This window comes from Salmo salar, chromosome ssa14, assembly GCF_905237065.1.
Source record: "Salmo salar chromosome ssa14, Ssal_v3.1, whole genome shotgun sequence".
NCBI classification, from domain to species: Eukaryota; Metazoa; Chordata; class Actinopteri; order Salmoniformes; family Salmonidae; genus Salmo; species Salmo salar.
Window position 1 is genome coordinate 89,382,701 of NC_059455.1, and position 26,244 is coordinate 89,408,944.

General features: G+C 44.3%; 1 protein-coding gene across 3 annotated transcripts in view; it reads right to left on the reverse strand.

The window, feature by feature from the left end:
* Positions 1–861: 861 nt before the first annotated feature.
* Positions 862–26,244, reverse strand: part of LOC106570550 (collagen alpha-2(VIII) chain) — an 84,689-nt gene continuing 59,306 nt past the window's right edge. For 2 of the 3 annotated variants that reach the window (XM_014142995.2, XM_014142994.2), the window contains 2 exons: positions 17,931–18,121; positions 862–6,803 (listed from right to left, as the gene is read on the reverse strand). In XM_014142995.2, the coding sequence (XP_013998470.1) occupies positions 4,897–6,803; positions 17,931–18,087 (2,064 nt within the window). In that variant the 5' untranslated portion in view covers positions 18,088–18,121 and the 3' untranslated portion in view covers positions 862–4,896. The remainder of the gene's footprint in view (positions 6,804–17,930; positions 18,122–26,244) is intronic. The other variant, XR_006759006.1, reaches the window with a different exon arrangement.

A 26,244-nucleotide genomic window follows, 5' to 3' on the forward strand; every position in this document is an offset into this window, starting at 1 on the left:
TAACTCAAAGTCCTCCTGACTTGAGTCTGGAAAGGCTATTTTGATGTTGTTGGCACGATGTGTCGATAATGAGGGGAATGTTATTTTTTCCTGATTGGTTCTCCTCTGTGTCTTTCTCACTCAAACCCACGTGGACAACCACACACAGCCCCCGAGCACAGCCCCTTCATATACAACTGTTGGATTTTCAAATCAAAACAACATGAGTTCTCAATTCCCCAGGAAAGAAAAATACGTTTGAGAGAACCAATCAATGTTCAGCCAGAAAAAAAGCACAACTCTGTGCGAATACTGCATTAACAACGGCCTCCTGTCCAGACCAGTGTGTCATAGCTCTCCCTCCTTGTGAGTCATGTGAGTGGCATCAGCCAGGCTAGATAGGCCACTCCACTTTTCCCAACTGGACATCTTTGTGAAGAGTAGAAGCTCTTGCTTCCAGTGTGTGTGTGTGTGTGTGTGTGTGTGTGTGTGTGTGTGTGTGTGTGTGTGTGTGTGTGTGTGTGTGTGTGTGTGTGTGTGTGTGTGATAGGTAAAAACACACACAGTCTGTTTGATGGATGTAGATGTGGTTGTTTTGCTCAGTCTAGTGAAGTCGTTACCAGACCATGGAACATTGATACCATCAGGTGGCTCTCTTCTAGGTAAGACACCATACACATTACTGGTTATTCTCCAGAGTGACTTGAGGCCTATATCTTCATTGGTACAGTACATACCATTCTGAGAGCAAATTGGATAGCCTATGTACAGTCTTTTATACTAAGCCCCAGACACAGTAAGCATACACTACCAATACTCCCTGTAACCAAATATGATGTGTGTTTCACATGGATGTGGAATCTAGAAAAATCAACCCAGATATACAATAAAGTATTTATTGATTTGGTATCAATACAATCAAGTACTGTAGATTTTGTATAAGCAGACAAAACATTTTCAATCAAAAGAGTGCATTTTATACCCATATTCTATTGCATAGAGGGCACACAATAGCCATGTATAAGACAAACAATCCTATAGGTTGATACATTGTACATTATACAAAAAAAACATATTTTTTTAAATCCACAAAAATAATCCTTCATGAACAATGCTAGAATGCTAACTAGGTGTTCTAAATGATCTCGTTCAATGCTGTTAAATACCATTTATACCATCTAGGCTTTGGTGGGCGGTTTTGGCGTTACTGTTAAATTATCACAAATGTATAAATACATCTTCATTAAGGTCATGAGCAAATTAAAATGCCCATTTGTATCTATCTCCAAACTATAACAAACAAATATCCCTTAAAACCGAAGCAAGGCATATTTTTATATATATATATATATATATATATATAGTTTTTTTTATCATTGAGTAGAAAACAAGTCTAATCAGTTTATGATCAAGGCAGTACATTTGGGGAAAATGATTTGCACACACTGCAAGCTCTGAAACCAAGTGACATTGTCTATGACAAGGAATAGACAAAAGGAGAGTAACAGTCTATCCGACCACGCCACTCAAAAATGGCTTTCCAAATGTCTGATATACAGTACATAACAAGAACAAGTCTTGAATTGTCTAGTAGACTTACACAACAATAATGATACACAAACTTTGCTTAAGGTATGTTCAGGTTCTGATGAGAGGATTAGGGGCACAGAGACTAGTGAGAATGCATTGGATAAACTTAAAATACTGAACGTGAGACATGAGGCTCTAGTCAGTCAAAACCGATGACCGTTTCTCCAGGACATTTCAAAAACATATTTCTTTAGACACAGCTATACAGCAATTGTATTAATATGCAGACAACAGAGCAATATCCCTACATTCATTATTCTTCTTATTTACCACAGGAACCTGGATAACCATTTTGATTGAATGTTGGCATCAGGCTCTCAATCTGAATACAACTTCTACTTTTGAGTAGTGTTACAGAAAGAGAACTCAAAATCTAGGAAAATAAATGGGTGCTACCTACCATTCTGCTATATCCACCATGAATAGCATCAGGGCAGTCGAAATGGTGTATTCTCACCATTGATGACCAATAGTAAATATATCTAAAGATGGAAACACTATATGATGCCCCTACGTTGAATTTACAGCAAGGAAGTGTGATATACTGTATCATATAACCTTGAGTCCAAGGTCACTGGAAAATGAAGGTCTTCACGATAGATTGTCCCGTTCATTCCTTCCCAGATTCTCCCATGTCAACCTTCATGTTTTTATACCAACATTACTGTCGTCTTACTTTGAATACATTTCCCACGTGTCTATTTGACGTTTCTCCTCTTTGCATGATGTGTAGCCCACTACTACTACCAAACCAAATTCTTCTCTTTGCGACATTGCCCAAGCTATAGGACCATACATATACATTTAGGTCACCTTCATGATGACACACATGTCCTATTTGAACCACATCAGATCTTCAATTCAAAACTGTGGTGGAATATTAGCTAGAAGTGCATGACTAAGAAAGCATGTTCCATGGTCTTTGCAGTTCATCTTTCACCCAGGTGAAGTGTTAACGGCTGGGAGTTAAAAAATAGATACAGACAGAAACACTGTACTGCACTAGGAGAACTCACACAGCAAACACCCTTCTCACCTTTGTCCCACCGTTTCTCCCAGAAATAACAGAGCCATGTTAACTGTTATGCAATAACAATTTCACAACCACAGGGCCTCTCTCTCGCTCCCTCCCTCTCTGTCGGTCTCTCTCGCTCTCTCTCTCTCTCTCTATATATATATACTTATTATGGAGATTCATGCATGGTCATTTCCGAAAGTTAACCTTCTTTCTTATTCTGTCAGAAAACTTCTGCTAGGAATATACTGCGGCAACATCAGATGTTCCATTTAACCAAGCAATGGACAAACCATTTTAGTTGTGGATGTATCTTTAGGTGGAAAATGAATGTATAGCCTTTATGTTATACTGAGGCTTATGGAGGATTATACATTGTTACTGTACGTTTATCATCACAATGAGATAATAACTATAGCACCAAATACTGGGAGTGTTGTGTAAGATCATTTGAATTGCACCCAATGCACCCATTGGGTTTCATCTGAACCTTGAAAGGGTTATTCTGTAGAAACAGGTTGGATGGCCTTTGGCCAGTTGTTAATGTGATTTGTAGTTGTGATGTGCTGTGTAGTTTGTAGACAGAATGAGGCTTTTAATGTGAGCTATCCCTCAGAACGTTCACTCTAAATGTTAATGTGAAAGGTACTAGGGCATTGATTGCTCGGCCACAGCCATGGCGTTAGCGGACACAAGAAGCAGTGATGTCATCAATATGTGTGTGCCATAGAGCACGTAATTAGGGTGACATGGGAGCTGCAATGCAGGTGGTAAATGGGAATACCCACAGAATGGATCCATGCAGGGAAACATGGCACTGATCCTAATGCATTTGGCCCACAATTTCTGTCTATTAGCTGACGCATAATGTATTTATTAATATAATGATTAACTTACACATTTATTCATAGATTTATTTATTTGTCTATTTAATGTGTTCTATATACAGTATTTATAATTCTTTAGGTTACTGGTTTGGATTTTGATGCTTTTTCAAAGAAGAGGAAAAAGGGGGAAAGCATGGTTACTTTTGGATTTTTAATACTGCTATCTCTATGTGTTCCCTGCTTTGTGTGGATCTTACACAAGTTGGATAGAGCAATGACTTCTTATTGATCAAGAAATAGCCATGATCCAAAACCGTCAGCTTCTAGTATGACCAGCAATGCTTTCAGCACCGGCCTCTCATAGAACCAGGAAATTAGCACCCGACAGACAACTGGAAGTTGACTGTCAAAACATCAGAGCATACTGATAAACAATGATCCATCGATCCCTATAACAGGTATTAAAAAAAAAAAAAAGTCAAGTGAAAGTTTGGGATATTATTTCACGTAAGGGATTGTTTATTGAATATACTCTTCATACTGTATGTGTAATGGTACATCTTTATGTGAAATATTGATTTAAATAGGAAGGAAGTGCACACGGAAGGAAATGGGAGGTTTTTGTGCAGGAAGTGACTGCAGCCAGGGGAACCAATCAGAGCCCCAGGGTCCGAAGATTTCATCCTACTGATGTCAGAGCATTTGGGTAGGATGTGCAGTCACATGGGTAGGTCTAATGCTACGTTCACAACCAGGTGGGAAGGTGGTATTTACCACATACGACTAGGAAAAATCGACTTGAACGCTCCTCTAACTGGTAATTACTAATGGGAAACTCGTCTATCATCGCTGAGCTCCGACTTCTCCCACATGCTGACCTCCAATGTCACCTACTAAGGAAATGATAACAGCATTTATGGCAGTTAAATGCAACAGCAAAACATTATTTATAAAAAGCAAGCTATTAATATGGTTTTAAAACACTATAATATTTTACAAGCACGATAGCTGTTAGCCAATCGGCGTTTCTCAATGAGCTCAAAGCACGTGATTGCATCCAACTGGTATTTACCACCTTCCCAATTAGTTATAACGCAGCATAATAACTGTTACTTAGACAAAGTAAGGCACTTAATAGTCTGAATCCAATAAACAACAACAATACAGACAACGATGACAAATAATAATAATAATAATAATAACAATTATGACAATAATAATAATTATAATAATATAAGCTAAAAAAACAAACACATAAAAAAAAAAAAACTGACATTTTAAAGAAAGAGATAAAAACAGAGCACAGCATGAAGTATCCTTCTCCTGCTTTTTAATTCTCCATCTTCCATTCGCAACGTCTTTTCCTGTCGTTGTTGATGTTGTTGATGATAACATTATACAGGTGGTGTTATTCTGTTATGGCTGCCGGTGTTATGATATAGGGACATCAGAAGGCACCCTAGGTGATAGTTGACTAGCAGGCCGTTATGTGGGACAGAGCAGGAACCCTGAGAAGGACGAGTGGATGTATTCGGTGGAGTAGAGCCCATTAGCCTGATCCGAGGGCATCTGCATCCACACCTGGTCGTTCTCCTTCAGCTCAAGGACGGCGCTACCGGACGCCTGGTCCATGTAGCCCTTCTTGTACTCGTCATAGGTGTATGTAGCTGGAACATAGTTCTTGTACAGCGCCACCCACAGACTGAGTCCCTTTACATGCACGTGGTAGGCAAAGTAGTAGACGCCAGGCATGGGGCTGGTGAATATACCGGTGGCAGGGTTGTAGGCATTCTGCCCGTTGTACAGGGTCCTGTCGAACTTGATGGGCATCCCAGAGGGAGGGAAGGCTGTAGTGAGGATGGCGGTAAACGCGGGTGCCAGGGTGGCGGAGAGATCTGCACGGCCAAACAGTGGTTTTCCGTTCCTCTCGTCTGGTACCTCGTCCCCACCCAGCCCTGAATCCGTTAGCCCAGCCACCCCGGTTTGTCCGTTTCCTGCAGGGCCAGGGGGCCCGGGTGGCCCAGGAGGGCCGGGGTTGCCGTTGAGTCCAGAGTTACCTGGCTTTCCTGGGGGACCTTGGGGACCTGGAACTCCTTTTTCTCCGAGCTTGCCCAGACCTGGAAGACCCGGCAGCCCAGGTTCGCCCTTCAGACCTGGGATACCCTGTGGTCCCATTGGCCCTGAAGGCCCCTGCAGACCGGGGATTCCAGACTGGCCTCTTGGTCCTGGAGACCCAACGAACCCAAGCTCCCCTTTTGGTCCAGGATTGCCTAAAAGACCTGGGTTTCCTGGCAGGCCTATGTGCCCCGCCTCGCCTTTGGGCCCAGGTTTTCCGATAGCCCCGTTAGGGCCCGGGAGCCCTTTGTCTCCAGGAATGCCTGGTTTTCCAGACATACCACCGGGACCCTGGTCCCCTCTGATCCCTGGCAGACCTGGATGCCCCTGCGGACCCAACTCTCCCTTCAGGCCGGGCATGCCGTGTTTTCCTGAAAGCCCCATGGGGCCCTGTATTCCTGGTGGTCCTGGCTTTCCATCTGGGCCCATGTCTCCTGGCTGTCCCTCCATCCCAGGCTCTCCCTTAGCTCCAGGGACACCTGGTCCCCCGAAAAGGCCCTTGTCTCCCTTTATCCCTGGTAGACCAGGTTTGCCGTAGCCAGGACCTCCAGGAAACCCTGGAGAACCTCTCTGTCCTGGCTCACCTTTCGGCCCAAGTGGACCGGGTCCTCCAGGCAATCCATCATTACCAGGCTTTCCCAATCCGATGGGTCCAGGCTGGCCTTGCAGCCCTGGACCGCCAGCCTCCCCTGGCTCTCCTATTCCTCCTGGGAGCCCCTGGTCCCCTTTAGGCCCAGAAGGACCAGGAAGCCCGTCAAGTCCTGGTTTTCCCATGCCCTGATTACCAGCTGGCCCTGGGGGGCCCCTGAGCCCAATGGGGCCCCTGGTTCCTGGCAATCCAGGATTCCCATTGCCATTCTCTCCCTTGAGTCCACGCTCCCCAGGATTTCCAGGCCCACCTTTCTGTCCTGGTTCTCCACGAGACCCAGGTTCTCCCCTCCCACCGGGAAGGCCAGGTTTGCCATTAAGAGACAGGCCAGCTGGCCCGGGGAGACCTGGTTGACCTGGAAGTCCTCTGGGACCTGGTTCACCCCGGAGTCCAACCTCTCCATTATTCCCAGGCATCCCCTTAATTCCCCCCTTTCCTGGGAGACCCGGAAGTCCTGGCTTCCCAATGCCCGGAAAGCCTGGAGGCCCCTGAAGGCCAGGCTGGCCATTGAGACCTGGTTTCCCCAGTCCTGGTTTTCCCGGAAGTCCTGAGGGCCCAGTTGGGCCTCTAGGTCCAGGTTTACCTTGGGGCCCTGGCTCGCCCTTTACGTCCATCATGGGTGGCATGTCTGTAGGAGAAAATGGAAGATCATTTGATTATCTGTTCATCCCCTTTCATTATCTTACAAAATGTATCTTAAATTTTGAAAAATGAAACATTTCCATGGTTGCGTCCCAAATGACATCTCAAATGCGTCCCAGATTCCCTATATAGTGCACTACATTTGACCAGGGCCCTAAGGTAAATAAGGTGCTGTTTGGGACATAGCCCCAGTTTGCATTTTTTTTCTTTAGTCAGTGACTTGGCTCTGTAAATAGATGAACAAAATCTTTGTAAATATGTCCTTAAGACAGCACTCAATAACCCTGGATTTGCAAGAACCTATAATTGATTTTACAGTTGATTGAAAGAGGCATTCCGTTCAAGTCAGAGTAAACTGAATTGAAAAACCTACAGTGAATACTGTATAGATATGGATATGCTACAGTGAATACTGTATAGGTATGGATATGCTACAGTGAATACTGTATAGATATGGATATGCTACAGTGAATACTGTATAGTTATGGTTCTACATTAGTGCCAGTGTGCATCTGCATTGCCAAATTCATGTCATTGTCTAATTAGTTTTGTTTGTCAAGACAATGATGCAGGGAATTCAGGAACAGTACCCAGGTTAGGTTTTCCTTTAGGGTGTCGAATGTTGGACTAGCTGATCTAGTAGGAAGTTGGCTAAAGAAGAAAAAAAAACTGGAAGCGAGACTGAACAGTTTTTTATTCTGACAAGCTTTGAGTTACAGTATCTTAGATCAACACTTGGTTTGGTGTGAGGGTTAAGGAAACACCATTAAGTAGCCACCGGGACTGTAGAACTGGGCACATGGATTTGACAACAGCAATTATCCCATTCGTCTGTCCTGTCATTGTTGATGATACATTTATATTTTGACATGCACTTATTAGAATAAAAAACATTAGCTGGCGCATACCCAGAACAATTATTTTGTGTGGAGGTGTTGGATAACGGCAAATAAACTATAAACGATATAAAATAAAGAGAGTCGCACACTCCATATATAAACTCCCACCATGAAGACGGCACAGTAATGCCGAAATGTTGGTGATTTACCCAATAATTACTGGGAGTTTATATATGGAGTGTGCGACTCTCTTTATTTTTTATAGTTTATGACATACACTTATTAAACATCATCAAAAAAAAGTAGATAGGAATTTCTGTTGAATTGCTGGCAATTTTTTACTTAAATTAACTCAAATAAAGGCAATAACTATTGAGCAATACTGAAGTGTCTTGATTTTCCACTTATTGCAATTGTGGAAGAGGTAATACCAATGCAATTTAGTCTCATGGCCAATAGGTGGTGGTAGCCGCTTGCCATTTACACATTGCTCCACAAGCCATAGAAAGACAACAAGAAGTATGAATCCATATTAGAATAGATGTGTGTCCAGAATGGCTGATGTAGGCTACCACTTGTTGATCCCATCCATCGATGAACTCTAAAAGCAGGGTATAGGTCTCCTTTATGCTGGCATAGGATCCATCTCATGTCAAAACTTCAGGTAAAGTATCTTCATAGACATAGGAATGGACAAAGGTAGCCAACATCATAGGTTCATGGACATAGGAATCTTAGGAGATGACTGTGAACTACAGGAAAAGGAGGAGCGAGCACACCCCCATTCTCATCGACAGGGCTGTAGTGGAGCAGGTTGAGAGCTTCAAGTTCCTTGCTGTCCACATCACCAACAAACTAGAACGGTCCAAACACACCAAGACAGTCGTGAAGAGGGCACGACAAAACCTATTCCCCCTCAGGAAACTAAAAATATTTGGCATCAAAAGGTTCTACAGCTGCAACATCGAGAGCATCCTGACTGGTTTGGTTGCATCACTGCCTGGAATGGCAACTGCTCGGCCTCCGACCGCAAGGCACTACAGAGGGTAGTGCGCACGGCCAAGTACATCACTGGGGCTAAGCTGCCTGCCATCCAGGACCTCTACACCAGGTGGTGTCAGAGGAAGGCCCTAAAAATTGTCAAAGACCCCAGCCACCCCAGTCATTGACTGTTCTCTTTACTACCGCATGGCAAGCGGTACTGGAGCACCAAGTCTAGGACCAAAGGGATTCTCAACAGCTTTTACCCCCAAGCCATAAGACTCCTGAACAGGTAATCAAATGGACTATTTGCATTATACCCCCCCAACCCCTCTTTTACGCTGCTGCTACTCTCTGTTTATCATATATGCATAGTCACTTTAACTATACATTCATGAACGTACTACCTCAATTAGCCCCACTAACCGGTGCCCCCGCACATTGGCTACCCGGACAATCTGCATTGTGTCCCGCCACCCACCACCCGCCAACCCCTCTTTTACGCTACTGCTACTCTTTGTTTATCATATTTGCATAGTCACTTTAACCATACCTACATGTACATACTACCTCAATTTGCCTGACTAACCGGTGCCTGTATATAGCCTCGCTACTGTTATAGCCTCGCTACTGTATATAGCCTCGCTACTGTTATTTTTCACTGTCTTTTTACTGTTGTTTTTATTTATTTACTTAACTATTGTTCACCTAATACCTATTTTTTACTTTAAAAACTGCACTGTTGGTTGGTCTGTAAGTAAGCATTTCACTGTTGTATTTGGCGCACGTGACAAATACACTTTGATTTGATTTGACATCCTCCTACGGAATTTTCTTCGATTTTGAATGCTGGAATATGATTTTTTCAATCGTTGTTTCATGGTGAGTTATTGAAAATGTGCCTGTCATGAAAGGAACTTGTTGTGAGGCAGCTAGTGGCCCTTGTCCCCCATAGAATGTACTGATCTAGAATATGTTGAGTGACTCTCGGCACAAAAGGCACTCGACAAAGAATATGGTAAATGCAGTAGCTAGGGTCATGTTTGGTCAGGGGCGCAACTTTCACTGGATTTCTGTCCCCCCCAGTTTTATCATTGGAATGTGATACAAAACACGGCAACTGTGTGCTTTAGGACCATGCGGACGCCTCCGAGTGGTCGGGCAGGCTGTTTGAAGTGTTTATCCGACCCCCAAAAAAGTAATGATTTTGGGGGGTTAAATTGTCCCCCCCACGTCTGAAACCAAAGTTGCGCCTCTGTGTTTGGTTATGGGAAGCTGACAGAGAAACCGCTGGTCGTTAAGCTACTGTTTATTTAGCTCCACTGTGGGGGAAAACATTGTGACACGCACATGCCTACAAGCACTCTTGCTAACACATTACGTCACAACAGACAGAGAGAGAGAGAGAGAGATAGTAAAATAAAGTCATTTGAATTGAATTGAGAGGGAGGGAGGGCTGGAGGCATTGGCGGAGAAATTCATTCACAAACATCAATTGAATCCGATGCTCTCTCTTTATCTCTCTCTCTCTCTCTCTCTCTCTCTCTCTCTCACTTTCTTTCGCCTCTTCTCCCTCTCACTCACTAACTTAATGTAGCCGGCGTAAAATAAACTGAACACAAATAAACGCAACGTGCAACAATTTCAAAGATTTTACTGAGTTAGTTCAAATAAGAAAATCAGTCAATTGAAATAAATTCATTAGACCCTAATCTATGGATTTCACATGACTGGGAATACAGATATGCATTTGTTGGTCACAGATACCTTAAAAAAAAAGTAGGGGCGTGGATCAGAAAACCAGTCAGTATCTGGTGTGACCACCATTTGCCTAATGCAGTGCAACACATCTCCTTCACATAGAGTTGATCAGGCTGTTGATTGTGGCCTGTGGAATGTTATCCCATTCCTATTCAATGGCTGTGCGAAGTTGCTGGATATTGGCCGGAATTGCAACACGCTGTCGTACACGTCGGTCCAAAGCATCACAAGCTTGCTCAAATGGGGATATGTCTGGTGTGTATGCAGGCCACGGAAGAAGTGGGAAGTTTTCAGCTTCCAGGAATGGTGTACAGATCCTTGCAACATGGGGCCGTGCATTATCATGCTGCAACATGAGGTGATGGCGGTGGATGAATGGCATGAGAATGGGCCTCAGGATCTCGTCATGGTATCTCTGTGGATTCAAATTGCCATCGATAAAATGCAATTGTGTTTGTTGTCTGTAGCTTATGCCTACCCATACCTTAACCCCACCGCCACTATGGGGCACTCTGTTCACAATGTTCACATCAGCATTCCGCTCGTCCACACAACGCATACATGCTGTCTGCCATCTGCCCAGTACAGTTGAAACTGGGATTAATTCGTGAAGAGCACACTTCTCCAGCGTGCCAGTGGCCATCAATGGTGAGCATTTGCCCACTGAAGTCGGTTACGAGGCCGAACTGCAGTCAGGTCAAGACCCTGGTGAGGATGACGAGCACGCAGATGAGCTTCCTTGAGGCGATTTCTGACAGTTTGTGCAGAGATTATTTGGTTGTGCAAACCCACAGTTTCATCAGCTGTCCAGGTGGCTGGTCTCAGACGATCCCACAGGTGAAGAAGCCGGATGTGGAGGCCCTGGGCTGGCGTGGTTACACATGGTCTGCGGTTGTGAGGCCGGTTGGACATACTGCCATATTCCCTAAAATGACGTTGAAGGCAGCTTATGGTAAAGAAATGAACATTACATTCTCTGGCAACAGCTCTGGTGGAAATTCCTGCAGTCAGCATGCCAATTGCACACTCCCTCAAAACAGGACATCTGTGGCATTGTGTTGTTTGACAAAACGGCACATTTAGAGTGGCCTTTTACTCTCCCCAGCACAAAGTGTACCTGCGTAATGATCATGCTATTTAATCAGCTTCTTGATGTGCCACACCTGTCAGGTGAATGGATTATCTTGGCAAAGGACAAATGCTCGCTAACAGAGATGTAAACAAATTTGTGCACAACATTTTTGAGAAATAAGGTTTTAATGCTTATGGAACATTTCTGGGATCTTTTATTTCAGCTCATGAAACATGATACCAACACTTTACATGTTGCTTATATATTCTTGTTAAGTACAGATCCCCTACATACTGGTCTTGACGAGAAGATAAAAAAACTGTTCAGGGAGGTTCTCTTCTGCTGTTCAACCTGTCCAGTAAATGTGGAGGAGGAGTTAAGATGGAGTGGCGTCTTGTTAAAGCTGCAATATGTAACGTTTTGTGCTACCCGATCAAATTCACATAGTATTGTGAGTTATAGATCTGTCATCATCGTTAGAAGGAAGTCTATGAAGTGGTAGATCTGTTCTATGTGCGCTGTTTCTATACTTCCTGTTCTTAAGGTTTGTTTTATCATCTTTTTGCTTTTGGTTTAGTACACCAACTTCAAACAGTTGAAAATTAAATATTTGGGGTTTTTGAAAATATATTTTATCGCGGTTTAGATGGTACAATGACTCGATACACCAGCGGTCACCAACCAAGATCACTTTCTGAGTCAAAATACAAGCCGAGATCTACTGCTCAGATTTCTTTTAAATATGAAATGTAAGCATATACAACATTAACCAATTAAAAACAATTATGTAGCAATGAGGTTTGTGCAGTAAGCTATAGGCCCAATACATTATTACTGCATATTGGCTATAGTTGACTTGCAAATGTTGTTCTTCTCAGACCATTTTGAAATTATATAAAAAAATTGTAGGAATGTGATCACAAAGGTAATAGATAATTTGTTGTTTTACTTGTGAGGCACAGCTGAGTGATAATTTGCTTTTTTTTTTTACTGGACTGATGGCCTGCATCTGATGGTCAGTCTGAGAGGAGCGAGGGAGCAGCGTTGACACATGAAATGGTTCAAAATGGGAACACTTTGCCTTCCCGGCGCTATGGCTGCCTTCCGCCAAAAACGCGCAACCATTTTTTTTTAACATGAACGCAAGGCTTTATCGTTAGGTTTTTTATAGACTTGTTTGGAGATCGACTAGGATTGTCTTGGAGATTGAGCAGTCGATCACGATCGACCAGTTAGTGACCACTGCTCTACACTATACATTGCTTGTTTTCTCACATCAACTGAAATTAAGAGAACTATTCACATTTTTGCAAACAGGAAATGGCAGAGCAATTTCTGCATATTGCACCTTTAACGTCCAAAAGTGGAAGTCCCGTCACAGGCTTTCTTTCCATTTCCCTTGAAAACCAGAACATCCAGTTGTTGGGGACTAAAATACAAACACAGTGCCTGACTGTCTAAAGTAAAAAACAGTGGTAACGGCAACCAGATGGTGGGAGGAACAAGGCCTACCAGAGTCTAACACACACACACACACACACACACACACACACACACACACACACACACACACACACACACACACACACACACACACACACACACACACACACACACACACACACACACACACACACACACACACACACACACACACCGTGCAGGGCCTAGCGGAACCCAGCGGAGCTCAGAAAACAGTGGGCAATCAGAGCCTCATCAGACCTAGTGATCCCCGGCCAAGTCCTACTAGACCCAGAGAAGGCAAAGAGGCATAGTCTCCGCACAGTCTTTTTACTGCCCACCAAGGACAAATAAGGCAAAGGCTTTACTACACAAATATATGTGTCTGTCCTGTCTCGATCTGGGATGGCCTCCATATCAAATATACACCCTGGATGTCGGTGAGGGAGAAATGGATATACTCTTTTCTTCTCTGTGTGGGTGGTTTTTGTGAACGTTTCTGATGATATTTTGTCCTACTAGTAGTTTTTCCTTATGAACCCATGTTTGGATATTTGTCCTGATTATATAGATCATGAGGTTCCTTGATCCAAACAATAGTACTGGCTCTCTGTGAGAGGCAGTGAGATGCTACTGGCTGTCTGGGAGAGGCATTGAGATGCTACTGGCTGTCTGGGAGAGGCAGTGAGACTCTACTGCTAAGGGGACAGGACAACTTCACCACATCAAAGGGACGATGGACGGGGCCATGTACCGTCAAATCTTGGGTGAGAACCTCCTTCCCTCAGCCAGGGCATTGAAAATGGGTCGTGGATGGGTATTCCAGCATGACAATGACCCAAAACACACGGCCAAGTCAACAAAGGAGTGGCTCAAGAAGAAGCACATTAAGGTCCTGGAGTGGCCTAGCCAGTCTACAGACCTTAATACCATAGAAAATCTGAGGAGGGAGCTGAAGGTTCGAGTTGCCAAACGTCAGCCTCGAAACCTTAATGACTTGGAGAAGATCTGCAAAGAGGAGTGGGACAAAATCCCTCCTGAGATGTGTACAAACCTGGTGGCCAACTACAAGCAACGTCTGACCTCTGTGATTGCCAACAAGGGTTTTGCCACCAAATACTAAGTCATGTTTTGCAGAGGGGTCAAATACTTATTTCCCTCATTAAAATGCAAATCATTTTATAACATTTTTGACATGTGTTTTTCTGGATTTTTTTGTTGTTATTCTGTCTCTCACTGTTCAAATAAACCTACCATTAAAATTATAGACTGATCATTTCTTTGTCAGTGGGCAAACGTACAAAATCAGCAGGGGATTAAATACTTTTTTCCCTCGCTGTACTATTCTGGTGAAGACTGTTATAACAAAGCAGGGTATGGTGCATTCGGAAAGTATTCAGACCCCTTCACTTTTTCCACATTTTTTAACGTTACAGCCTTATTCTAAAATGGATTGAATTGCTTTTTCTCCCCACAACAATCTACACACAATACCCCATAATGACATCACAATACCCCATAATGACATCACAATACCCCATAATGACAAAGCAAAAACAGGTTTTTAGACATGGTTTTTAGACATTTCTGCTAATGTATTAAATAAAAAATAACTGAAATATGACATTCACATAAGTATTCAGACCCTTTACTCAGTACTTTGTTGAAGCACATTTGGCAGCGATTACAGCCTTGAGTCTTCTTGGCTATGACCCTACAAGCTTGACACACCAGTATTTGGGGAGTTTCTCCCATTCTTCTCTGCAGATCCTATCAAGCTCTGTCAGGTTTACATTTACATTTGCATTTAAGTCATTTAGCAGACGCTCTTATCCAGAGCGACTTACAAATTGGTGCATTCACCTTATAATATCCAGTGGAACAACCACTTTACAATAGTGCATCTAAATCTTTTAAGGGGGGGGGGGGGGTTAGAAGGATTACTTTATCCTATCCTAGGTATTCCTTAATTTGGATGGGGAGCGTTGCTGCACAGCTATTTTCAGGTCTCTCCAGAGATGTTCAATCGGGTTCAAGTCCGGGGCCACTCAAGGACATTCAGAGACTTGTCCCGAAGCCACTCCTGCGTTGTCTTGACTGTGTGCTTAGGGTCACTGTCCTGTTGGAAGGTGAACCTTTGCCCCAGTCTGAGGTCCTGAGCGGGTTTTCATCAAGGATCTCTCTGTACTTTGTTCTGTTCATCTTTGCCTCGATCCTGACTAGTCTGCCAGTCCCTGCCGCTGAAAAACATCCCCACAGCATGATGCTGCCACCCCCATGGTTCACCGTAGGGATGGTATTGGCCAGGTGATGAGCGGTGCTTGGTTTCCTCCAGACATTTGGCATTCAGGCCAAGGAGTTCAATCTTGGTTTCATCAGACCAGAGAATCTTATTTCTCATGGTCTGAGAGTCCTTTAGGTGCATTTTGGCAAACTCCAAGCGGGCTGTCATGTGCCTTTTACTGAGCAGTGGCTTCCGTCTGGCCACTCTACCATAAAGGCCTGATTGGTGGAATGCTGCAGAGATGGTGGTCCTTCTGGAAGGTTCTCCCATCTCCACAGAGGAACTCTGGAGCTCTGTCAGAGTGACCATTGGTTTCTTGGTCACCTCCCTGACCAAGGCCCTTCTCCCCCGATTGCTTAGTTTGCCCTGGCGGACGGCTCTAGGAAGAGTTTTGTTGGTTCCAAACTTCTTCCAATTAAGAATGATGGAGGCCACTGTGTTCTTGGGGACCTTCAATGCTGCAGACATATTTTGGTTCCCTTCCACAGATCTGTGCCTCGACACAATCCTGTTTCAGAGCTCCACGGACAAATCCTTTGATCTCGTGGCTTGGTTTTTGCTCTGACATGCACTGTCAACTGTAGGACCTCATATAGACAGGTGTGTGCCTTTCAAAATCATGTCCAATCAATTGAATTTACCACAGATGGACTCCAATCAAGTTGTAGAAACATCTCAAGGATGATCAATGGAAACAGGATGCACCTGAGCTCAATTTCGAGTCTCATAGCAAAGGCCTGAATACTTATGTAAACAAGTCTCCAAAATATGTATAAAAAACTTTTTTTGCTTTGTCATTATGGGGTATTGTGTGTAGATTGATGAGGACATTTTTATATTTAATTCATTTCAGAAAAGGCTGTAACCTAACAAAATGTGGAAAAAGTTAAGGGGTCTGAATACTTTCCAAATGCACTGTTTTTGGGAGGCAATTGAGTTGAACAGAGTGGGAGAACTCTGTCTGACCTCACTATCTGTAAGACGTTAGGGAAGAGCATCATTACCTTGCTTACATCCACAGTTTTATAATACACATGCTAACCATTGTAATCAAAGTGCTGAACTTTGAACTCTATCTGTCGACAATGAAAGATACAGGGAGCGTTGGCTTCTTTCTCTAATCTAATTTATCTCTCTGTTTTCCTAGAAGAGAGGTACATTTTCACTGTTGGGGAATGTAACATTCTCTCTGGCTCATCATCATCAAAATATCCCTATTTCCAACAATCCACTTTCTCTCTCCATCCCCTCCTTTAGTACACTGAAAAGAAAGAAATGTTCTTAAATGGTTCTTCCTCAGCACTTAAGGTTCCTCTGAGAACTCTTGCCCGATAAATAACCTTTGAGTTAAATGCGGGGTTCTAAATATGGCATCTAAGGTTCTTCAAAATTCTAAAAGGTTCTTGAAATGTGTGGAAGCCACTATGTCCCTTTCATAGCACACAGCAAATTGGCCAGTATTAACTAGTGTTGAATTTTCAGTGTAAAATTTCTGGTGTTTAATTCAAGAGTTAAATTAACACTGCAAACAGTTCAGTTAAATTAAAACTCGGTGGTGTAAAAGAACCCCAGTGTTGGTGTTAATAACCACAGTTGAACCAAAACCACGGCCATCATTAACACATTTCCCAGCATGCTCTATTGGAGGTTGATATGTAGAATTGTTTGTTTCAATATCTATGTTTTTGCATGTACATTGATTGATGAATTGATCTTATGCTACTCAATATTAACATATATCGTTCTAAACTATTCCAGTCGGTTACTTGGACTTATTGCACTTGTTACTGAAATGGTTGTTCCAGTTTAGATGTTTAAGTTAGTCTCATTTCTTAGTCTTCCAACTCTGGCAATTATTCTTAATGCAGGTTGCGGGTGAATAATAATTCAAGTTGTTAGATATCCCCACTCTTGCTCGATTCCAATAGGAATTACACATCACTTTGCAAGGCAGCATAATGTGACTTGGAGGCCTGATGTGGCCTGTAACCCATGAGTTTCAGGCCACTGTATTAGAGTAAAACTAGGCCCTCAGAAGAAATCCTTATAAAATATACATTATATTGTCTTAAATAATTTATTTTAATAACAACACTTAGGATCTCACTTGGTGAAGACCACAACACTAAACATGTATTAATGCAACAACCATGTCTCTGTCACTAGTAAACACAGTCATGGGTGGTACTGGTAAGATTAAAATTCACTCAAAAAGGCACCGTGGGAAATATATAAATAAGGATTAAAACCCTACAGCGGGGCTGTTTAATTCCGGTCCAGGAGTTCCGAAACATTTCTGGTTTTGGATTTTTGTATGGTTCTTCAGAGACCTTAAAATGGTTCAGCCTTGGCATCGCTCTTCAGAACCTCCTCTGAGTTGTTTTCCCATCCTCCTTCTCTTTGGCCTCCTCTCCCATCTCATCTCTTCTCTCTGCTATATTTCTGAACCAGAGCTTCCGTAAGCCACATCTAAGCATTCATATGCATTCAATCCTGGCTGTGGCTTCTGCAGGCAGAGGCTGCAATGCAGGCTTAAGCTAGTGGGTAATCAGTGAAAACCTTCCCTCCTGCTTCCCGCATACCTTTACCACACACACACACACACACACACACACACACACACACACACACACACACACACACACACACACACACACACACACACACACACACACACACACACACACACACACACACACACACACACACACTCACCGAGGTACTGTCCCTTGCCCTCTCGGAAGGGAGGTCCCACAGGGCCCTTCATCATGGGCTGCATGTACTTCATCTGGGGCATGGGGGGGTAGCCTCCTCCAAGGACACGGCCCCCCAGCAGCAGCAGCACACAGACAGGAGCCAACAGCATGGTCATCAGACTCCCAGGCTCCAGGTTTAGCCGCTAGCAACTGGAATGGAGAGAATGAGAAGAGGAGTGGTTGAGATATTCATGATTATTTGGTCATTGGACTGTGTGAGAGAGAGAGAGGGGAGAGGAGAGGAGAGAGGTGAAGAGATGCAGAGAGAGAGAGAGAGAGGGAGAGGAGAGGGGTGAAGAGAGAGAGAGGAGAGGAGAGGGGTGAAAGAGAGAGAGTGAGAGAGAGAGAGGAGAGAGAGATGAAGAGAGACAGAGAGAGAGAGAGAGAGGGAGATGAGAGAGGTGAAGAGAGAGTAAGAGAGAGTGGAGAGAGAGAGAGGTGAAGAGAGAGTGAGAGAGAGAGTGGAGAGAGAGAGAGAGAGAGAGGTGAAGAGAGAGTGAGAGAGAGAGAGGAGAGAGAGAGAGAGAGAGAGAGAGAGAGAGAGAGAGAGAGAGAGAGAGAGAAAGAGAGAGAGAGAGAGAGAGAGAGAGAGAGAGAGAGAGAGAGAGCAGTGGTAGCGTAGGGGTTGGTACTTGGCTGGCTGAATTTGTTTACATTTGATCACATGTGAAGAGGCTTCATGCCCTTGACATCACAAGAGTTTAGATTTTGGTCATTCCAGAGAACAAAACCGTATTCTCTAAATGACAAATAATACTCAATACTCAGACGATGCAGAACATATCTAGCTAGCATTATAACTCTACTGCCAGTGAGTCAGTCTGGTTAGCATTAGAACTCTACTGCCAGTGAGTCAGTCTGGTTAGCATTAGAACTCTACTGCCAGTGAGTCAGTCTGGTTAGCATTAGAACTCTACTGCCAGTGAGTCAGTCTGGTTACCATTAGAACTCTACTGCCAGTGAGTCAGTCTGGTTAGCATTATAACTCTACTGCCAGTGAGTCAGTCTGGTTAGCATTAGAACTCTACTGCCAGTTAGTCAGTCTGGTTAACATTAGAACTCTACTGCCAGTGAGTCTGTCTGGTTACCATTAGAACTCTACTGCCAGTGAGTCAGTCTGGTTAGCATTAGAACTCTACTGCCTATGGGTCGGTCTGGTTAACATTAGATCTCTACTGCCAGTGAGTCAGTCTGGTTAACATTAGAACTCTAGTGCCAGTGAGTCAGTCTGGTTACCATTAGAACTCTACTGCCAGTGAGTCAGTCTGGTTAGCATTAGAACTCTACCACCAGTGAGTCAGTCTGGTTAGCATTAGAACTCTACTGCCAGTGAATCAGTCAGGTTAGCATTAGAACTCTACTGCCAGTGAGTCAGTCTGGTTAACATTAGAACTGTACTGCCAGTGAGTCAGTCTGGTTAGCATTAGAACTGTACTGCCAGTGAGTCAGTCTGGTTAACATTAGAACTCTACTGCCAGTGAGTCAGTCTGATTAACATTAGATCTCTACTGCCAGTGAGTCAGTCTGGTTAACATTAGATCTCTACTGCCAGCGAGTCAGTCTGGTTAGCATTAGAACTCTACTGCCAGTGAGTCAGTCAGGTTAGCATTAGAACTCTACTGCCTGTGGGTCAGTCTGGTTAACATTAGAACTCTACTGCCAGTGAGTCAGTCTGGTTAGCATTAGAACTCTACTGCCAGTGAGTCAGTCTGGTTAACATTAGAACTCTACTGCCAGTGAGTCAGTCTGGTTAACATTAGATCTCTACTGCCAGTGAGTCAGTCTGGTTAACATTAGATCTCTACTGCCAGCGAGTCAGTCTGGTTAACATTAGAACTCTACTGCCAGTGAGTCAGTCTGGTTAGCATTAGAACTCTACTGCCTATGGGTCGGTCTGGTTAACATTAGAACTGTACTGCTAGTGAGTCAGTCTGGTTAACATTAGAACTCTACTGCCAGTGAGTCAGTCTGGTTAACATTAGAACTCTACTGCCAGTGAGTCAGTCTGGTTAACATTAGAACTCTACTGCCAGTGAGTCAGTCTGGTTAACATTAGAACTCTACTGCTAGTGAGTCAGTCTGGTTAACATTAGAACTCTACTGCTAGTGAGTCAGTCTGGTTAACATTAGAACTCTACTGCCAGTGAGTCAGTCTGGTTAACATTAGAACTCTACTGCCAGTGTGCAAAACTAAAGAGCCCAAGTTGAGAGCCAAGAGGTCAGCCAGGGATGTTATTCAACCCATCCAGCTGCAACATCCATGGATTAGTGTGTGTGTGTGTGTGTGTGTGTGTGTGTGTGTGTGTGTGTGTGTGTGTGTGTGTGTGTGTGTGTGTGTGTGTGTGTGTGTGTGTGTGTGTGTGTGTGCTTACTTTATGTGTGTTTCTGAATGTGTGTCTGTGTGTGTTATTGGACCCACCCAGGTGCTATAGTGGCCGTGCCAGGGCTGGGTCTGGGCTAACGTGTTTTTGGCTGGCCGTTTGTTTGACCTGTCATAGCTCGTGACAGCTGGACCTGTTTGCTTTAATTTCCAGAAGGAAGGAATGATTGCTTCATCCTCATGTTACCACCACCAAATATTTACACAACACGGATCAAGTGCAAGAGGGGAAACCACCACTAGAAGAAGCTGTGTGTGGGTGTGTTTATGCTCTTGTCTACATGTGTGTGTACGTATGTGAACCGTAAAGTGGATACATCCAAGAGTGTGTAAATGGGACAGTTTCCTCTCCTCCCTGTTTCTCCTCTCTGTATTCCTCTGCTGGTATTTAGAAGCTCTCTAATGATAAGAAAGGACGTAGGTTGAAATCCCAAACCTGTCCGTGAAATGCCTGAACATTCCCACACCTCCATAAACCAGGTAACAGAGAGACAGGATCAACACCTCCATAAACCAGGTAACAGAGAGACAGGATCAACACCTCCATAAACCAGGTAACAGAGAGACAGGATCAACACCTCCATAAACCAGGTAACAGAGAGACAGGATCAACACCTCCATAAACCAGGTAACAGAGAGACAGGATCAACACCTCCATAAACCAGGTAACAGAGAGACAGGATCAACACCTCCATAAACCAGGTAACAGAGAGACAGGTTCAACACCTCCATAAACCAAGAAGAAGAAAGACAGGATCAACACCTCCATAAACCAGGTAACAGAGAGACAGGATCAACACCTCCATAAACCAGGTAACAGAGAGACAGGATCAACACCTCCATAAACCAGGTAACAGAGAGACAGGATCAACACCTCCATAAACCAGGTAACAGAGAGACAGGATCAACACCTCCATAAACCAGGTAACAGAGAGACAGGATCAACACCTCCATAAACCAGGTAACAGAGAGACAGGATCAACACCTCCATAAACCAGGTAACAGAGAGACAGGATCAACACCTCCATAAACCAGGTAACAGAGAGACAGGATCAACACCTCCATAAACCAGGTAACAGAGAGACAGGATCAACACCTCCATAAACCAGGTAACAGAGAGACAGGATCAACACCTCCATAAACCAGGTAACAGAGAGACAGGATCAACACCTCCATAAACCAGGTAACAGAGAGACAGGATCAACACCTCCATAAACCAGGTAACAGAGAGACAGGATCAACACCTCCATAAACCAGGTAACAGAGAGACAGGATCAACACCTCCATAAACCAAGAAGAAGAAAGACAGGATTAACACCTCCACAAACAGGAAGCAGAGAGACAGGGACTACACCTCCACAAAGCAGGAAGCAGAGAGACAGGATTAATACCTCCATAAAGCAAGAAGTAGAGAGACAGGATTAACCTCCATAAAGCAGGATGCAGAGAGACAGGGACTACACCTCCATAAATCAGGAAGCAGAGAGACAGGGACTGCACCTCCATAAAGGAGGAAGCAGAGAAACAGGGACTACACCTCCATAAAGCAGGAAGCAGAGAGACAGGGCCTGCACCTCCATAAAGCAGGAAGCAGAGAGACAGGGACTACACCTCCATAAAGCAGGAAGCAGAGCGACAGGGACTACACCTCCATAAAGCAGGAAGCAGAGAGACAGGGACTACACCTCCACAAAGCAGGAAGCAGAGAGACAGGGACTACACCTCCATAAAGCAGGAAGCAGAGAGACAGGGATAACCACACCCTCACCTTATAGATCTTCACTTGCAACAAATAGAGAGAGAGAAGAGAGAGAATGGCCTCCCGAGTGGCTCAGTGGTTTAATAAGGCACTGCATTGACCCCAGGCTGGGAGAGCCATAAGTCAGCTTACAATTGGCCCAGCGCCGTCCGGGTTATGGGAGGATTTAGCCGGGGGGGGGGGGCTTTCCTTGGCTCATCATGCTCTAACGACTCATTGTTGTCAGTCCAATGGTGTTTCCTCCGACACATTGGTAGGACTGACTTCCGGGTTAAGCGAGCAGTGTGCTAAGAAACAGTGTGACATGGCAAGTCATGTTTACTTGCTATATTGTATGTACTTCGCCACCATGGCCTTTTTTTGCCTTTACCTCCCTTATCTCACCTCATTTGCTCACATTGTATATAGACTTATTTTTCTACTGTATTATTGACTGTATGTTTGTTTTACTCCATGTGTAACTCTGTGTTGTTATGTGTCAAACTGATTTGCTTTATCTTGAGATTGCAATTGTAAATGAGAACTTGTTCTCAACTTGCCTACCTGGTTAAATAAAGGTGAAATAAAATAAATAAATAAATGTTTCAGAGGACGCATTTACCAGGTCTCTCTTAGAAAAGAGATATTATCTCAATGAGAAAAAAAATTGTATAAATAAAGATAAAATAAAAAAATGTCTCGACCTTCGCCCCTCCCGAGCCCTTTGGGGAGTTGAGACAAGGTCATAATAACTACCAAATGGATATCACGAAAATGGGGTAGAATTACACCACAAAATGAAGAGAAAGAACTGCTAAACTCATGGAGCGAGAGAACCAGTCATGTTAACCCACACTGCAGGGCTCCTTCCTGAGCCACAAACTCCCCCTAGCTCGTCTTCGCCCTCTCCCTCTTTTACTCAACCCTCCTTCCATATCCTCCCTCTGGCTAGCCTTCACTCTTTCATGTCACATCCTCTTCTCCATCTTTACAGTTCACTCTGGCACATTCTGAAGGATGGATGATGACCTCACATTGGTGTGATCGTTAGTAGTTGGAGACTTGTGTTACTGTACACTACAATGTTTTTATTAATATTATTTCTGGTGGACTATAGCTTTGTCTTGGACTTAGTAGTAGTAGGAGCCCACACTGCCACATACGTCAAGTCGTCCTCGTTAAGCCTTGGACGCTAAACTGTTTTGATCGAGTTTGGCTAAAGCTGCCCATTTTATTCAAGAGAACTGTTTACCAACTTAAAATCATATATATTTGAACAGATTGGTTCTAATTCGGTAGAACTTTGTATTTTGATCATTATAGTGTCTTAGACCAGGTTTAGGTTCCAAACACCAGGTTCCATAAAGTGGGTTCTGAGCACTGGGTTCTAAGGAGGTGTGGGTGCTAAGTACTTCAAAAGGTGTTGGCTTCATTCTATCTGGTTCTGTTTAGTAGCTCAGCTCTTTCTCTGTGGTTGTTTTGTGCCAGTGAGCACATAGTTTGGCGGTATTTTACGGCCGTGTTAGGCTGTGTTTCTGAAAGCCTTGTGCAAGCTTCTCGTAATTAGTCATGTCTGATGTGTGTGTGTGTGTGTGTGTGTGTGTGTGTGTGTGTGTGTGTGTGTGTGTGTGTGTGTGTGTGTGTGTGTGTGTGTGTGTGTGTGTGTGTGTGTGTGTGTGTGTTTGTGTGTGTAATCTGTGTCAGCACTCACCGAAAAATACTGACTTCCTCTCACTACTCATACTCTACAGAGCTGGAGCCCAATCCAGGAAAAACATGATCACGCGACTGAGAGAGAGGGAGAGAGAGAGTACTTTGCTGGTGTGTGGTTTTGTGGTGGGGGTAATTTAGACGAGTGTTTCAGTGCCCAACGTCCTGCAGGCATCTGAACATTCACACACACACACACACACACACACACACACACACACACACACACACACACACACACACACACACACACACAGACACACACAGCACACACACACACACACACACACACACACACACACACACACACACACACACACACACACACTAATCCCCCTGAACCACCTGGGTAACAACACACTAGCTCTCATATGAAACGATGTACCAAGGCATACACACAAAGCTCACCAGTTGCGTTTGTCGCCTGTCTCACGTGTTGAATGTCATTTAACATTGAAATGGAGCAGAAACACCAGGGGAGTTAATAAGAGGAAGACTCAGTACTCCCCAAACCCTAGCTGACTGTGTAGAAGCCAAGGAAGACTCAGTACTCCCCAAACCCTAGCTGACTGTGTAGAAGCCAAGGAAGACTCAGTCCTCCCCAAACCCTAGCTGACTGTGTAGAAGCCAAGGAAGACTCAGTAGTCCCCAAACCCTAGCTGACTGTGTAGAAGCCAAGGAAGACTCAGTACTCCCCAAACCCTAGCTGACTGTGTAGAAGCCAAGGAAGACTCAGTACTCCCCAAACCCTAGCTGACTGTGTAGAAGCCAAGGAAGACTCAGTACTCCCCAAACCATAGCTGACTGTGTAGAAGCCAAGGAAGACTCAGTACTCCCCAAACCCTAGCTGACTGTGTAGAAGCCAAGGAAGACTCAGTACTCCCCAAACCCTAGCTGACTGTGTAGAAGAAGAAGACTAGTACCCCCAAACCATAGCTGACTGTGTAGAAGCCAAGGAAGACTCAGTACTCCCCAAACCATAGCTGACTGTGTAGAAGCCAAGGAAGACTCAGTACTCCCCAAACCCTAGCTGACTGTGTAGAAGCCAAGGAAGACTCAGTACTCCCCAAACCATAGCTGACTGTAGCAGATCAAGTGGCAAAGCAAGACACAGACCAGACACCAGGGACTCTCAGGGACAAGTAGACACGTTCCAAACCACTCCAGACCATCAGCTAATTTCATCATCAGAGAAGGGAATTGAACGCTGCTCTTTCACATGTGTTACATTGTGACTGTCTGGGTTAGAAACCCCTGTTGTCTGTCTGAGTCAGGGTCATATTAGCCCACGGAGCCAAAACTGAGGAAAGACTAAAGGAGAGCGCTATGAGGGGCTATAACACGTTGTCCGTTCTCAGGCAAGGTCACTCATCATGTACTGTCACATAACTGGACAAGACCTTTGTCCTGCATCTTTACCAACATTGACATCAAATCAAATCAAATGTTATTTGTCACATGCTTCGTTAACAACAGGTGTAGACTAATAGTGAAATGCTTACTGACAGGCCCTTCCTAACAATGCAGAGAGAAAAAAAGAGAAATAATAGAAAATAATAACACAAAGAATAAATACAGAATGAGTAATGATAACTTGGCGATATACGCAGGGGACCGGTACTGAGTCAATGTGCAGGGGGACCAGTACTGAGTCAATGTGCAGGGGGACCAGTACTGAGTCAATGTGCAGGGGGACCAGTACTGAGTCAATGTGCAGGGGGACCAGTACCGAGTCAATGTGCAGGGGTACTAGTACTGAGTCAATGTGCAGGGGGACCAGTACTGAGTCGATGTGCAGGGGGACCAGTACTGAGTCGATGTGCAGGGGGACCAGTACTGAGTCGATGTGCAGGGGGACCAGTACTGAGTCGATGTGCAGGGGTACCAGTACCGAGTCAATGTGCAGGGGTACCAGTACCGAGTCGATGTGCAGGGGTACCAATACCGAGTCAATGTGCAGGGGTACCAGTACCGAGTCAATGTGCAGGGGTACCAGTACCGAGTCGATGTGCAGGGGTACCAATACCGAGTCAATGTGCAGGGGTACCAGTACCGAGTCAATGTGCATGGGTACCAGTACCGAGTCGATGGGCAGGGGTACCAGTACTGAGTCGATGTGCAGGGTTACCAGTACCGAGTCAATGTGCAGGGGTACCAGTACTGAGTCAATGTGCAGGGGTACCAGTACCGAGTCAATGTGCAGGGGTACCAGTACCGAGTCGATGTGCAGGGTTACCAGTACCGAGTCAATGTGCAGGGGGTAAGAGGTAACCCGTGTGGCTCAGTTGGTAGAGCATGGTGTTTGCAACGCCAGGGTTGTGGGTTAGATTCCCACGGGGGACCAGTACGGAGAAAAAATGTATGCATTCACTACTGTAAGTCACTCTGGATAAGAGCGTCTGCTAAATGACTAAAATGTAAAAAATTTAATGGAGGTAGATACAG